This window comes from Protopterus annectens, chromosome 6.part0 (assembly GCF_019279795.1).
Source record: "Protopterus annectens isolate FY-2018-M chromosome 6.part0, PAN1.0, whole genome shotgun sequence".
Taxonomy (NCBI): Eukaryota; Metazoa; Chordata; order Ceratodontiformes; family Protopteridae; genus Protopterus; species Protopterus annectens.
In genome coordinates, this window is record NC_056737.1 from 329,864,695 (window position 1) to 329,878,360 (window position 13,666).

At 36.6% G+C, this 13,666-nt stretch overlaps 1 protein-coding gene across 1 annotated transcript in view; it reads left to right on the plus strand.

Annotated features, from left to right (window-relative positions):
- Positions 1-12,709, plus strand: part of LOC122803833 (interferon lambda-3-like) — a 51,572-nt gene extending 38,863 nt beyond the window's left edge. Inside the window, exon 6 of the mRNA XM_044073517.1 lies at positions 12,611-12,709. Within this exon, the coding sequence (XP_043929452.1) occupies positions 12,611-12,709 (99 nt within the window). The remainder of the gene's footprint in view (positions 1-12,610) is intronic.
- The last annotated feature ends 957 nt before the right edge of the window (positions 12,710-13,666 follow it).

Genomic DNA, 13,666 nt, shown 5'->3' on the forward strand with positions numbered 1-13,666 from the left:
TAATCTATGATTCAGAAAGTGTATTTTAAGACAATGACTGACGCCATCACAGTCATATTGAGATGAGGGGGTTGGGTCAATTGACTGCTCTGCTGACACCTATTGGGAGTCAGGAGTACAGCAAGAGGAGTGTTGGTTAGGGATGTGTACTTTGCTCTGCCAATCTGCATATATGTAGCAGCCATATCTGCATGTATGTGGATGTATACAGAAACACCAGGAAAGATGTAGCAGTCTGTCAAGTCAGTGAATATCTATATTATCTGGGGCGGCGGGGCATGTAGTTTTATCAAGGCTTCCATTAATATAATGAAAGGACATGTGCTTGAAGAGTTCAGCAATGCCATCAACTGCATTAACTTAAATTTGCTCATTAATCAAGTTGGCAACATTATTGTGGTGTGTCCATAGCAACGCCCCCTAGAATAAGTCAAAGGATTTGACTATGTTATTGGATATTTTTGATGGCACTGAAGCTAAAAACAATATTCTGCTAGGGGATTCTAACCTCCCTAGACCAGATTACCAGAGGGAGTTAAACAGTACAGTACAGCAACACTTGTCAAGAAGGATCACTTATCATGGATGATTGATAATACTTTGAGGGACAGAAACATCTCCGATATAGCTTAGTATGAATAAAGAGTTCTGCAATGCTCTTTGTCCCCATTAACAAGTAGTGATCAGTTTGTTACATCTTGTAATTTGAGATACAGGGAACCATGCAGTACTTCTACAGTTGGTTTGGCACTAGCTTTAAGAACTGACTAGAAAAATCAATAATGGAGTTTGAAAGATGGAAGCAAAAGGAGTTATTGTGACTGGATGCTTCTGCAGTATATTATAAAGAAAAGGGTCAATAGACTAGCTCACCCATCCAATTATCAGCCATATATAAATAAACAATAAATTATGTCTATGATTTCTGAGTGCAAACTCACGGCAAAGTCAGACTTGCTTATAAATAGGGAAAAGAACTTACAGTTTGTAGGTTGTTAATAAAAGTGGAGACATCAGAGTAAAATATATTAGCATGTACAAACAGGTAAAGCATAAAGTTAAGTTGAAGACAACAGCTTTGGAAGAAATTTGGTACCAAGCTGTAAAGATAACAGAAAATTCTTTCTAGGTATAAAACATGGCATGGTGTAAAGAAACGAGACTAATCATATTGGTTAATGAAATATTAAATGATTCAGTGTTCAAGAGAAAATACTTCTATATCAGCTTTTTAACAGTATTCAGGTGTTTTTCTATGAATAACACAGGTGTTTTCAGTGTGGAACATACTGTTACTGGAAAATCAATAAACATTGGCAGTTTATTTTAAATCATTTAGCCTTTGAAAATCAGTAAGGCAGTTAGTCATGGTAGTGTCCCTGATAAAGATTTGTATACTTCAGGAAATGTAATGTAAGGACCTCTAAAACTTCCTTTTACAACTAGTTACAATGAAAACATTGTGATTGATGACAGGGAACAAGCTATTACAAAACCTGTTTATAAGAATAGAGGTGATAAAAGCTTTGCAACCAACTACAAGCTTATAAGTCACGTGACTGGATCAGAGAAAATCATGGAGATGCCAATATTATTAAAGAAGTAGGCTAAATGAATGCACAGTAATGTGGTTAATTGTTTCAGCATGCTATACTGTGAACATATCCTCTAACACATATAGTGTTTCCTTTTACTCATGCATATCTTTTGCATTGGACTTAGGACTACAAGTTAAATCAGTTTATATCGATTTTTCTAAAACGTTTGCTATGGTAAGTCATATAGTACTGATACCTAAACTAGCAAAAACTGGTTTAATTTTATCATTGATTTGTTGATTATATTATTGCATAAGCAACAGAGTCGGCAGTAGAGCTTACAAATTTCCATTCTGAATGGCCAAACATCAGTCAGGGTGTGCCCTGGGAGTGCTTTTACGGACCTATATATTCAGCCTATATCTCATTGAATTTTGGTAACTGTAATTTTTATAACATTTACACAGAATATATCAAGTTAGGAAAGGAGATACGCACACAAGACACTGTGTGATTTAATTAAAACGGATCAAGATAATTTATCAGTCAATGCAGGCGAAACTGCCCATATGATTTTAGCACTTGTGTGGTGGAGGGTTGTTAGCAAAGTAATGATGAGTAATTAGAAAGGGTACCTATCATCAAAGGTATGCATATTCTAATAGATAAAAATCTAGGTTTTGCAGCCCATATCACTGAATTGTGAAATAGAGGCTCATAAAAAGTTCTGTAAAATCTCATATTGATGTCAATCCAACTTTCAAGCTAAAAGGGGAAATTGCTGCCCGGTTGTGTATCCTCCAATTAAATGAACTGGCTAATCTTTCTAAAATTTGTAGAAAAAGGTAACAAAGGGAACTGATAGTCTCAATCGTCTGCCATATTCTGCCTGGCTCAGAACATTAAATCTGTTCTCCCTTTCTTAGAGGCATCTCAGAGGAGATCTCATCTTAGATTATAGGGCTTCCAATGGCACTTTCATGCAACAATGATTGAAACTCATATCTTCCAGCCTACAAGGAACACATAGATAGTTGAGAAATTTCAGGTGAAGTCAGCATGCTACCAGCTGGTTCTCAGGCAAATTGGTGTACAAATGGAATACACTTGTTGAAGAAAATAAAAAGACTGTGAGTTTTGATGATATTGAAAGTAGATGGATGAATCTGATAGTGCTTCATTTATAGTTCTGGTTTAAGCTGCATACTAAGGACTTTGTCTCAGCATGTAAGATTATGATGATGATGATGATACTGATCATGAAGAATAGCTGCCAGAGTTGAATTAGGACTCAATAAAAAAGAGTGCTTTGGATGACTGCCCACTGGAACCTAGACCTCATTCCCACTGGCGGGATAAAGACAAAATAGCCGATTCTATTTGTCTGTGCAAGGAGAATTTCCCTAATGTTATCCACAAACATGGTTACGAGGCTACAGCTAATAAATAAGAGCAATTCATCTCCTGTTTAATGTGTATTACTTTTACAGTTGAGAGCATAGCCATGGTGGTGCAGTGGTTAGCATTGTCGCCTCACAGCAAGAGGTTCTCCTGTTTGATTCTCGGCTGGAGCACCTTCTGTGTGGAGTCTGCATGTCCTCCCTGTGGTTGAGTGACATCTAAAGATATGCAGGTAGGTGCATGCATGAATGGGTGTGCCTTCTTTGAAGGTTGGGCATCGGGCTGGAAACTCGGCACTGTAAAAATCCACTGCCAATCATTAGCGGACCGTAGTTCTGCTGTGGCGACCCCTACCTGGGAAAAGCCAAAAGACTTTTACAGGTGAGAGCACATCAGAAATGCTTGGTCTAGGGATATAAACCTCCTCTGTAACATCAACAGAACGGTTTGGGGGGACAGGTATATCTCGCAGTGGATACCGCTGCTCTGAATTAGACTCCCTATACATGTAAAACAAAGATCATCTATGTCCATATTTAAGTGCAACTTGGATCTTTGCATGAGTATTAGAAAATTTACACCAGGACTGCTCCCTGTACTACTAAGGGGCATAGGTAGCTCCTAAGTGCTTTATGTCATGCATAGGTCCACTCATATTATCCCAATGTATAATGTATAACTTGTATGATCCCAATTTATTCTTACTATTGGTAATATATAAGTATAGACTATGGCATGGTTAAGGCCAATTTAACAACAAATGAGGTAGGTTAATTCAAGCAACAAAAGGGAAACTAACTAGGCTTAAAAATGTTCCACAAGGGAAACTCGCCTTGTACTTACTTATTAACCTATGAACCTTAATCTTTCCCAGATGCAGAAGTAGATGCTGCCATTTGCATTTATTGTGAAGGTATATGAGACAATATATTTATATAATACATTTTAGTGAGAATGTAGTATATATCTCAGTCCAATGTGGTGATATTTGCTGAAACTTGGTATATGTCCTTAGCATAACAAGAAACATCACTGAAATTTCCTTATTAGACTTTAAAAATGAAAAAAAAACCCAATGTAATCAATGGTATATGCAAGAAAATATACTGGATTATTATCCTCAATAACCCAAATAAGTCAGCTCAGGATAGTCTCAATAAATGTTATGGTGTTACTTACTTCTGCATTTATGAATGCATATCATTAATATAATGATATATTGGTAAATTCAACAATATCTTTGGTGGAATCACAAAATTAATAAAGATATACTTTAGAAAGAGTTAGTATTGAGCTTTCAGAAATTACCTTAATTATAAAACTATGAAAAAGAAGCCACGATGGTGCAGCTGTAGCATTATCGCCTCACAGCAAGAGGTTCTCCCATTCAATTCTCGGCTGGAGCACCTTCTGTGTGGAGTCTGCATGTACTCCCCGAGGTCGAGTGGCATTTGAAAGACATGCGTGAATGGGCATGCCTTCATTGAAGGTTGGGTGTTGAGCTGGCACCTCGGCACCATAAAAATCTTCTGCCAATCATTAGCAGACCGGAGTTCCACTGTGGCGACCCCTAACCGGGAAAAGCCGAAAGAAGAACATAAAACTATGAAAAAGAAGTTGCAGTGGTGCAGCTATAGCATTGTCGCCTCACAGCAAGAGGTTCTCCCATTTAATTCTCGGCCGGAGCACCTTCTGTGTGGAGTCTGCATGTCCTCCCCGCAGTCGAGTGGCATAAAAAGACATAAAAATTGTGAGCACACCAACACAATTTCAAACATGCACTTAAAGAAAATTTTGTGCAGACCAAGTGGTATAGAGACAAGGGGAGCTATCTCTTACGTATGTGATAACTGGTATCACAAATAAAGTTAAAATTACAATTCAAGTTCAAGTTCTATGGGAACAAACAGCATACAGTACCTATAATGAATCAAGACAAATTGCACTAAGCTCCTATCAAATGTGTTATGAAATAAATTTTTGTACAATGGTATGTCCCTGACTTTATGATGACAGGCTGTAGTGGTACTAATTCACAAAAAGGGATGGTTATGTGAGACCCAAACAATTTACAGCCCTTCAATCTGATTTAGTACTCTATGTAAAATCATGCAGAGGCATAATATTAGCTTATTCAGTCTGAAAACAGACATGTTAGACATGCAACAGTATGGGTTTGTTTAAGGTAACTCTTTCATTTTAGTCTTGTCACATTCCTTGAAAAGGTAACAGCAGCACTTGATGAAAGCATGATGGTCCATACTGTGCATTTTGACCTTTGTAAGGCATTAAATGACAGATCATATATAACTCATTCGGGAAAACACTGATTAAGCAATAAGTCAAAACAAGTCAAGGTGGGGATTACCTCTCTTGTCTGATAGGTGATACCAGTGATGTGCCACAGGGTTCTGCAGTGGGCCAATTATTTTGTGGACTACTCTTCTCAGATATAAAAATGGAACAGGTCACACTATCAATAACTGGCCCTGCTGATGACTACAGACTGGGTAGCATAATTAAATAAAATATACTGAAGTTTTCCAGTATGGTATAGAAACATGCATGTCACTAAATGGAGCTTTATGATGCTTGGCAAAGAGGACATCAATTACTATCACAAAAATGGTCAAATAAATATCTTCAAGCAACCTAAATTATGACCATTATGTATCAACCAAAGTTAGGAAAGCATATTCTGTGGTCCATGTCATTCTAAATGGCATATCTAGTCACTGCAGAAAAATGACTGTATCACTCCATACAACACCGATCTGACAAGCACTGAATTCAGTTTTATATTCTGTAGTCTTTGAACAATCCTTGTGAAAGAACCTGAAAAGACACAGCAATTCCTTACTAGAAGAACATAGGGCTGGAACAGCTGAACTATTTTGAAAGGCTTCAAGAACTGTTGTTATATTCTGTTTTTTATAGATTACTTAGACATGTTTGGTCATTAAGATAATGTCTCATATAGTTGTGTATGAAAGTTTGAGCCTGGAAGACACCACTGGGGGGGGGGGCTAACACCAGATTCTGGATAGATAAATATCAATAAAAAAAAAGTGGCAAATATATTGCACAACACCTTCCAAGATTGTAGAATACACTTTCTTTATGATCAGGAGAAATCAGTCTTTACATTCCTGCAACATATGTGTTCTTTATTTTGAGTGCACAGATTGTGGACAGCTGTTTTTGCATTCACAAATTGATGATTTTGTTTGTGGTTGAGTGCAGGAGTAGCATCTTATAGATGGTCGCATACATTAGTGAGCAAGTACACAAGTTAACAAACTAAGTAACACCAAACATTACTTTAGGTGAGGAATTATATGTGTAAGATTGTAAGTGGAGCTGAGAGCGTGTGTATGAGTGTTCACAGGTTAGGATTAGAGTAAAGGCTAGGTTATGGCATACATTTAATTTCAGGCTTGTGGGGTGTTGTTAAGTGGTACTGTTAGAAGAAATGGACTTTAATAATGTAATGTGTAGGGTCATTGAAATTAAGGATAAGGGTGGGGTAAGGTTAGCATTAGGGTTAGTACATATTAGTAAGGTGGTGCAGATGGACTGTCTGGGAACGTGACTAAGGGATCAGCAGCAATGCCTGTGTCTTCCAGTGTTTAAAGGGGAAATGTATGATTAAAAGAATGAAATGTTTTACTTTCATCAACAAATAGTGAACCTATTAGAACAGCCTTACATAGAACTGTATCCTTTAATCCGCAGACTGTAGTCATGTCTAAAGCAATGCTGTACTTTTACAAATAAGGCATTTGTTAAGGCCCATCAGTGCTTGCTTTTATACTAAACCCTGCAGTAGTTTTACTTAAATGTGGAGGATAGAACTCGACTATAATAAGAAAGAGAAAACAGTGAAGTTACATTATTTGAAGTGGCTATAATGGTGGACTTACCAGAGTGTGATAAGCCTGGGTAAAGACTAGAGATTAAACACAAATATCTGAAGGATTGCAGACCTAAGATGTACACATTTTAAGAAATTAGGAATAACGTTCATATATACCTGGATAACACTTTCAGTCAAAAAATGAGATTTTTTTTCAGCAGAAGAAAGAAAATAAAAGGATCTGCATTTTTCTTATTTTATGTTTAGAACTGAATATGACTGTGTGGTAAATAGTAAGAATGTTAAGTAAAGTCTTTCCTAAAATTATCTTCATGAAGGACTAAGGGATGTTACATTCTTTGATTTAGTCAGCCAAGAAATGCATTTCTTATCACAAGATTTTTAGTGTATGCGGGCATACTCTGTTTACATTACAATATAATAATAATCTGTTTATTTTTGCATTAAAATTTGCTAAAATTTAAAAAAAAATACACAGCTATAATGGGCTATGGTTAAAAAATTCTTAGTCCTTTTATTTTGGGGGGGGGTGATGTGATGTATAATTGTGAGACAGAAGGACTACATTCTGAAGGCTGGCATAAAATTCTGAAATATCCTGGCTATAACAATAACTATGCTTGTTTCTAAAGCACTTTGACTTCAGCCTCTAAGTACTTCTTTTAGTTCATTCCTTTCTACGAGTAAGAAATCTCTTGTAAAATCATTCAGGACAATGTTTCCACTTAGCCATGATAAGATTTCTAACTATCAGAAGATGCCATACTTCAGGGAGATATCCAACAATGCTTGCCACTCCCTTTCCTTGCTGACTAAAAGGTATATATGTGCACTACAGTAAGTATATCATAAGGGTGGATACGGTGGAGGCAGTACTGTTTTCATTATACTAAGAGAGAAGTTAATGGTCATTCAGTTTTGTGGTAATACCCGTACACCATAAACACTGCACTTTTTGTAATTAACAACCTAGTCTTTTAATGAGTGGTTTGTTCAAATGTAAGTTGGTATGATGTGTACTGAGATAAGCTGAGTTATATGAAAGACCGATAAGGCGTTGTTAGCATCATGCTGCTATGGCTCTAGCAGGTTAATACGGATTTACATTAATAGAATAATTTCTAGTTATAGGCTTGATTTATTTTTTGAGTAGCTAGCAGTAATAAACAGTTTACAAGTCAAACCAGTTACTATGCTAACAACCAATAAGTATGCAAATAAAACTGGGTATAACTGATGACAGGGCAAGAAGCAGCTTAATACTGCAGTAATGTAACTACACGTTCTTGTCTTTTGCTACTGGAAAAGAGAAATGACTCATTTCCAGAAGGTAGTTGTCTTGTGTTTAGTAAGAGATATTACCTCAGTACATTAATTAGAACTACAGAAGAGACTTGTGTGAGGGGAAAATCTAATTTTCTTTGATTGTATACAGTTTACATCCTTCTTTTGATCTGGAGAAATGCATTATTTTTAAGATAGCTTTTTTAGAAACTTTAATATTCCAGGTTAGGGGAAAGGCAAATATTGTATTTTGCTCATTTTCTTGAGGTCTATGAGAAATTAATCACTTGTGACTTGCGATGATATCCAAAAAAATCGCATTTGTGTAAGGTAAAAAGGAAATTTGTATAAAGATTTTATTAAGTCAGCTGTCTGAGCAAAGTCTTGTGTGAGGAAATCTGATTTTCTCACTTCACCTGCTCTGTTCATGTTCTATTTGATTTTGAGTTACAGAGTTCTTATGTTGATTTCATTTTAAAAGCCTCTTCCATTCCTGTCTCATTCACTCTTACCAACGTTTACCACAAGATCATATTTTGAAGGGTTCTCCCTAAAACAAATTAAACCTCAGTTATTCTCTCATTCATATGTTCACACCCACTGCATGCATACTCCAGTATCATCGGCTTCACCTCTTTCTGTAGCTCACTGTTCAAATCTCCAGTGAGTATCAGTATCTCATACTGTCTCCTGACATAGATGTAAAAGTACTTTGATTAAAATGAAAACTTACGTCAAATGTCAAACTAGATTTTAAGTAGCATAATGCATTTCCTTATTTTTTCATTCTCAGTTTGGAGTAATTTTTCTTTTGATTAGCTATAGGAGTAACTTCTGAGCTAACATTCAAAAACTTGCTAAATAATTAATCTCAAGTCCTATAATAACCATCTTATGTTCATAGAATATATATTACTTAATGATCAGACTTTGAATATCTGTCAGAGGTCAAGTATATCCATAACACTGAGGCTAAACTCATTTTATCAGGAGATAAAAGCGAACTAACTCAGGCTCAGAAGTTAGTAAGGCAGACACTGTCACCAGAAGAGCAGCATTTTGCACAAAATCAAAAATATCTCAATTGACTTTGCAAGAACTTCATAACAGTGTCATGTTTACATGGGGCCAAAATGATGGACACCTCTAGACAAAGTCACTATTCATGCCGGAGTGAACTATCTAAGGATGTCCTTCCTCAGAGATATTCAACACAATGTAGTGGGCGCATCATACATCCTGACTAGTATGGAAAAGTACATGTGGTTAGCTAAATCCTGACAGCACCTTAAAGGCCACCTGCATATGAAAGAAACGTATTGGCATTTAGTCAGTAGCTGATGACATGGTGTCACTGACAGGGGTTTCAGTGTCTGTCAGCCTGCATTGAGATGGGTAGCCTGACTGCTTTGTACTGGATGGAATTTATCTGCTACCCTGGGAAGATCATGTACCAGAAATGTATTTTTTTAAACCTCCCCGACCCCTCCCCCCAAAAATAAATAAATCAAAACATAACAAAAAAACATACATGATAAGATTACAGATAAAAAGAAATTTATTAAAATGCAAGATGTCCCAAAAACAAAATGAGTTAATTCAAAGCTTTTTAGTGTTTAGAAGATGTCAGTATTTGTGACATTGCCAAAATGTAAATCACAAATTTCAGGTTATACCTCTTTTCATTGCTGTACAATCTGATGAGATAAAGTCACAGACCAAGAAATCAGGGGAGTGCAAATCACTCACACTGTAACTAATATCATTGCTATTAAATATAATATTACAGGAACCTAATGCACACTATTTATACCCCCTTAGAACATGAGGATATCTTGAATAATTCAGGATACAAAAATAAAAGTACAATAAATAATTTTGGAGATTCTAGTGCCCCAGGCGCTTATTGTGTAAATGACATAGCAGTAAATAAACACCCAAATATTAATTGACTTTACCAAAACAAGTTGCAGCAAGTAGGACAAATGTAACTATGTAAATATCAGACTGATAAACCCAGGATCTTTATGGTCCCATCTCATTCCTTTTCCCAATGTAATGAAGGTATTTTAGTTATATTGCAAAAAGAACAAACTCACTGACCTGACCAGGATGAGTAAGAGTGAGAAGAAGATTACGGAAACCATGGAAAAAGCAAATACTGACTGAGCACTTAACTTTAGTCTTCAGAAATGAAAGAGGAAGGAGACTGCCATGCTGGAAGCAGGCAGGGCTGAACTGGAAAAATGCTGTATGGACCAGAGCGTAATGAAGGAGGATGCCCCTGTTGCTGGGGCATCAGCAGTCATCACAACAACTTTGTCATGAAATGCGTGGACTGCCCATGACATCAGCCACAGAGGTGACTGATGCCTGAGTGGGCTGTCTTATGGGCTGTTCAGACAGGCTCCCTATACTTCACCCTATTCCCCATCCTGGTGTCTGTCTCCCTTATGTGCCATTCCTCATACCCTCTTGATAGTCCAGACCTCCCCATCACCACATGCACTCCCTCTATATGTATGCCTTCCTCTACTGTTGTCTCCACACTTTGCATTCATAATTCACCTTTCTATGTATACATTTTATGTCTGCTTGTCTGTCCATGCTACCTTTCCTACCTCTAGCTTTACCTTCTTAACAGAAGCTCCTTGTTATCTTCAACAGCTTCCCTTCTTCTTATAAAATATAAAATAGGCACCTGTTCCACAAAAAATATGACCTTCCTTCCTCCAACTTATCTTTCCTTAAGGATGCGATTTTATGTATTCCGCTGCTTCATATTCCCAATTTTCAGCCTTTAATCTTGCTACTCTCCTCCCAATTTAAATAGGGAACTGAACTGTCATTTTGGTATGCTGGCCCTCTGTGATCTGCTTACCATGACGATCTTCACTGAGAGTGTTGAGAATGCTTGTGACCTTAACACACCACCCTTCTGTTCGTGTCATGTAGGTAAAGTGACTTCTTGAAGCTTAATCTCATTTCTAGTATTCAGTAGTACAACTGCTGTTGGCAATGCAGCTGTTCTAATTTATATGTAACCTTTTTCTCGGAGTGGCAGTGCTGTGCTTGTCCTTCTACATACCTAAGCATTATTGGACCACACTGTTCTTTGACATGTTTGATTTCATCGATTCATAGACTGTTATTAGGCGCATGACCTAGGGGGCCTTTCTAAGCCTAGCCAAGTTTTCCCAAAAGAATAATGGCATCCTGTATCCAAATAGGACATTGTACTCTATGATTGGTCTGATAACAGCAGAGTACAGTGGGATAATGACCTCTTTAGACTTGAATGCTATGCCCTTAGTTATACGTTGCATGACATAGAGGTACGTTGGCTGAAGCTGAGGCTACTGTCTACATGTGTATCTGACCTGATCCCTGGGTTGGCCATTAGGGTCATAATTAACCAGGATGGCTGACTTCCCAAAGAGTACAATTATACATTTCTTAGTATTGAGTTTAAGACCGTGGCTTTCACACCACTTGTTGTCAGAGACAGGCCTCCTTGAAGAATGCTAGTGTCTACAGGGGAGTCGATGATAACCCCCGACTTGCAATCATCTGCAAACTTATTCAGCCATAAACTTTCAGCATTTGCTTCCATTTCAGAGAATTAGATGCAAAAAAGGAGTGGGCCCTGTACCGAGCCATGGGGGACTCTGCTATTGACTGGCCTGTTGGTGGAGGCGGCCTCACCTATTTTGATCTACTGGGTCCAATCAGTGAGCGAGGTGCTTTCCAGCAGGTGATAAAAGGGTTTATACCTAATTTAGTGAGTTTGTCTAAAATGTCTGAATGGGGTATTGTGTCAAAAGCCTTGGCCAGGTCGAGGTAAGCTGTGTGCAGAGTCTTGCCCTCATCCATTGGTTTGGTGATATTTACCACTACACTATAACATTGCCAGTATTTCATAATATCCCCCTTTCATTTGAGAAGATTGCTGTAGTGAAGCTTACTTCTGTTTTGCCAAAGTATCTTACTAACCTTCCAGAGCAGGTGTGCATGAGTTTTACATTCAGAGGTTCTGGAGAGGGCGAGGAACTTATAATAAATGAATGCCAGCACCTTTTCAGTCATATATATTAACTTCCTACTTTACTATAAACATTACATTTTATATTAATTGCTGCTTTTCAGAAGACATGTCAGCAAAACTTTATTAAGTTTATACTTATTAACTGATGATGAATTGATACAGTGTGAAAACATTATTATAATAGGTAAATATTTTTATTAATGTTATTTATTTAATTTTATGCAAGCTTTGCAGTATTGCTACACCTTTCATTTGAAATGAATATATCACATTTATATTTATTGCATACATGCATACTTATTTTGAATACATTTATTCTACTTATCTTTACAGCTTAATAATTGCATAGAGCACAAAACTCTGCACAGCCAATTGATACAGTGATATGCAATATAGTTAGTGAAAAGCTCAATACAATTGTTTGCTTGCTTGCTCATAATAATGTTGTGATTTATTACTTTTTAGCCTTCAGAGTGCAGAAAAGCCAAAATGTTTTCAAGCCTCCTGGAATTAGTCAACGAGCATCTCAAATGTGTAGCAAAGCTGAAACTATGCACTAAATAATTGATTTTTTCTTTTATTTTTAAATATTTATTGTTAATATTATTATATGAAACTGAGATAAAAAAAGTGTTTTGTTCTATTATTTATATGTATTTGTGTTTATGTTGCATTATCTAATTATTTATAACATGTTGATTTTTATTGCTTATACAGATGTATATTACTGCTGTTCTGTGCAGCACAAAAGAATAAATAAATAAATAAATATGAATTAAGTATCAGAAGAAAATGGGACCATCTTTAATTACTGGACTACAATTTAGTCTTGCACTGTTTCTACTTGTATTACATGCATGCCCAATATATGTTTAATTGATAACATAGTTTTGCTTCAGGGAATGCATTTCTTGAAAAGCAGTCGAGTACTGACATTTTTCTTCCTTCTTAAGGAAACATTGAATGTTTAAGCAATGTATGCTGTCTAGGTTTAAGTAATATGCAAATCATCCATGACTGGTGTCGAGGGTCATAAGGGCAGATAAAGGCAACAATTGGTGAATTTCTGAATCCCACAACCTAAAAGGATATATGCAGCTATTATACAATCACATTATTAAAAAGGAACAGACCTTTTCAATGACATTACATTACATTACAGAACTTGATTTCTGTATTGCACATACATACCTTCATGGGCATGGCTGATGCATGCACATAAGCTTCAGTGCAGCTGATGCTGTTTGTTTTTTAAGGAGTTAGGAGTTTATATGTATCCAGATGCTCATGTTATTATACTTGTACATTCTTCAAATACTCTGAATGCGATTTATTCAAATTTTTAAAATTTCTTGCACCTCATGTTTGCTTAGATGAATTACTGTATATGTAAACTATATTGACTGCTGAGTTTCATTTCTCTGCTTACCAGCATTGACAAAATGGGGCCTGCAGTGTTTTTCTGTTTTTACCAGCTATGGCTGCAGCAATTTCTGTAGTCTGTTTTGTACCCACACTTCT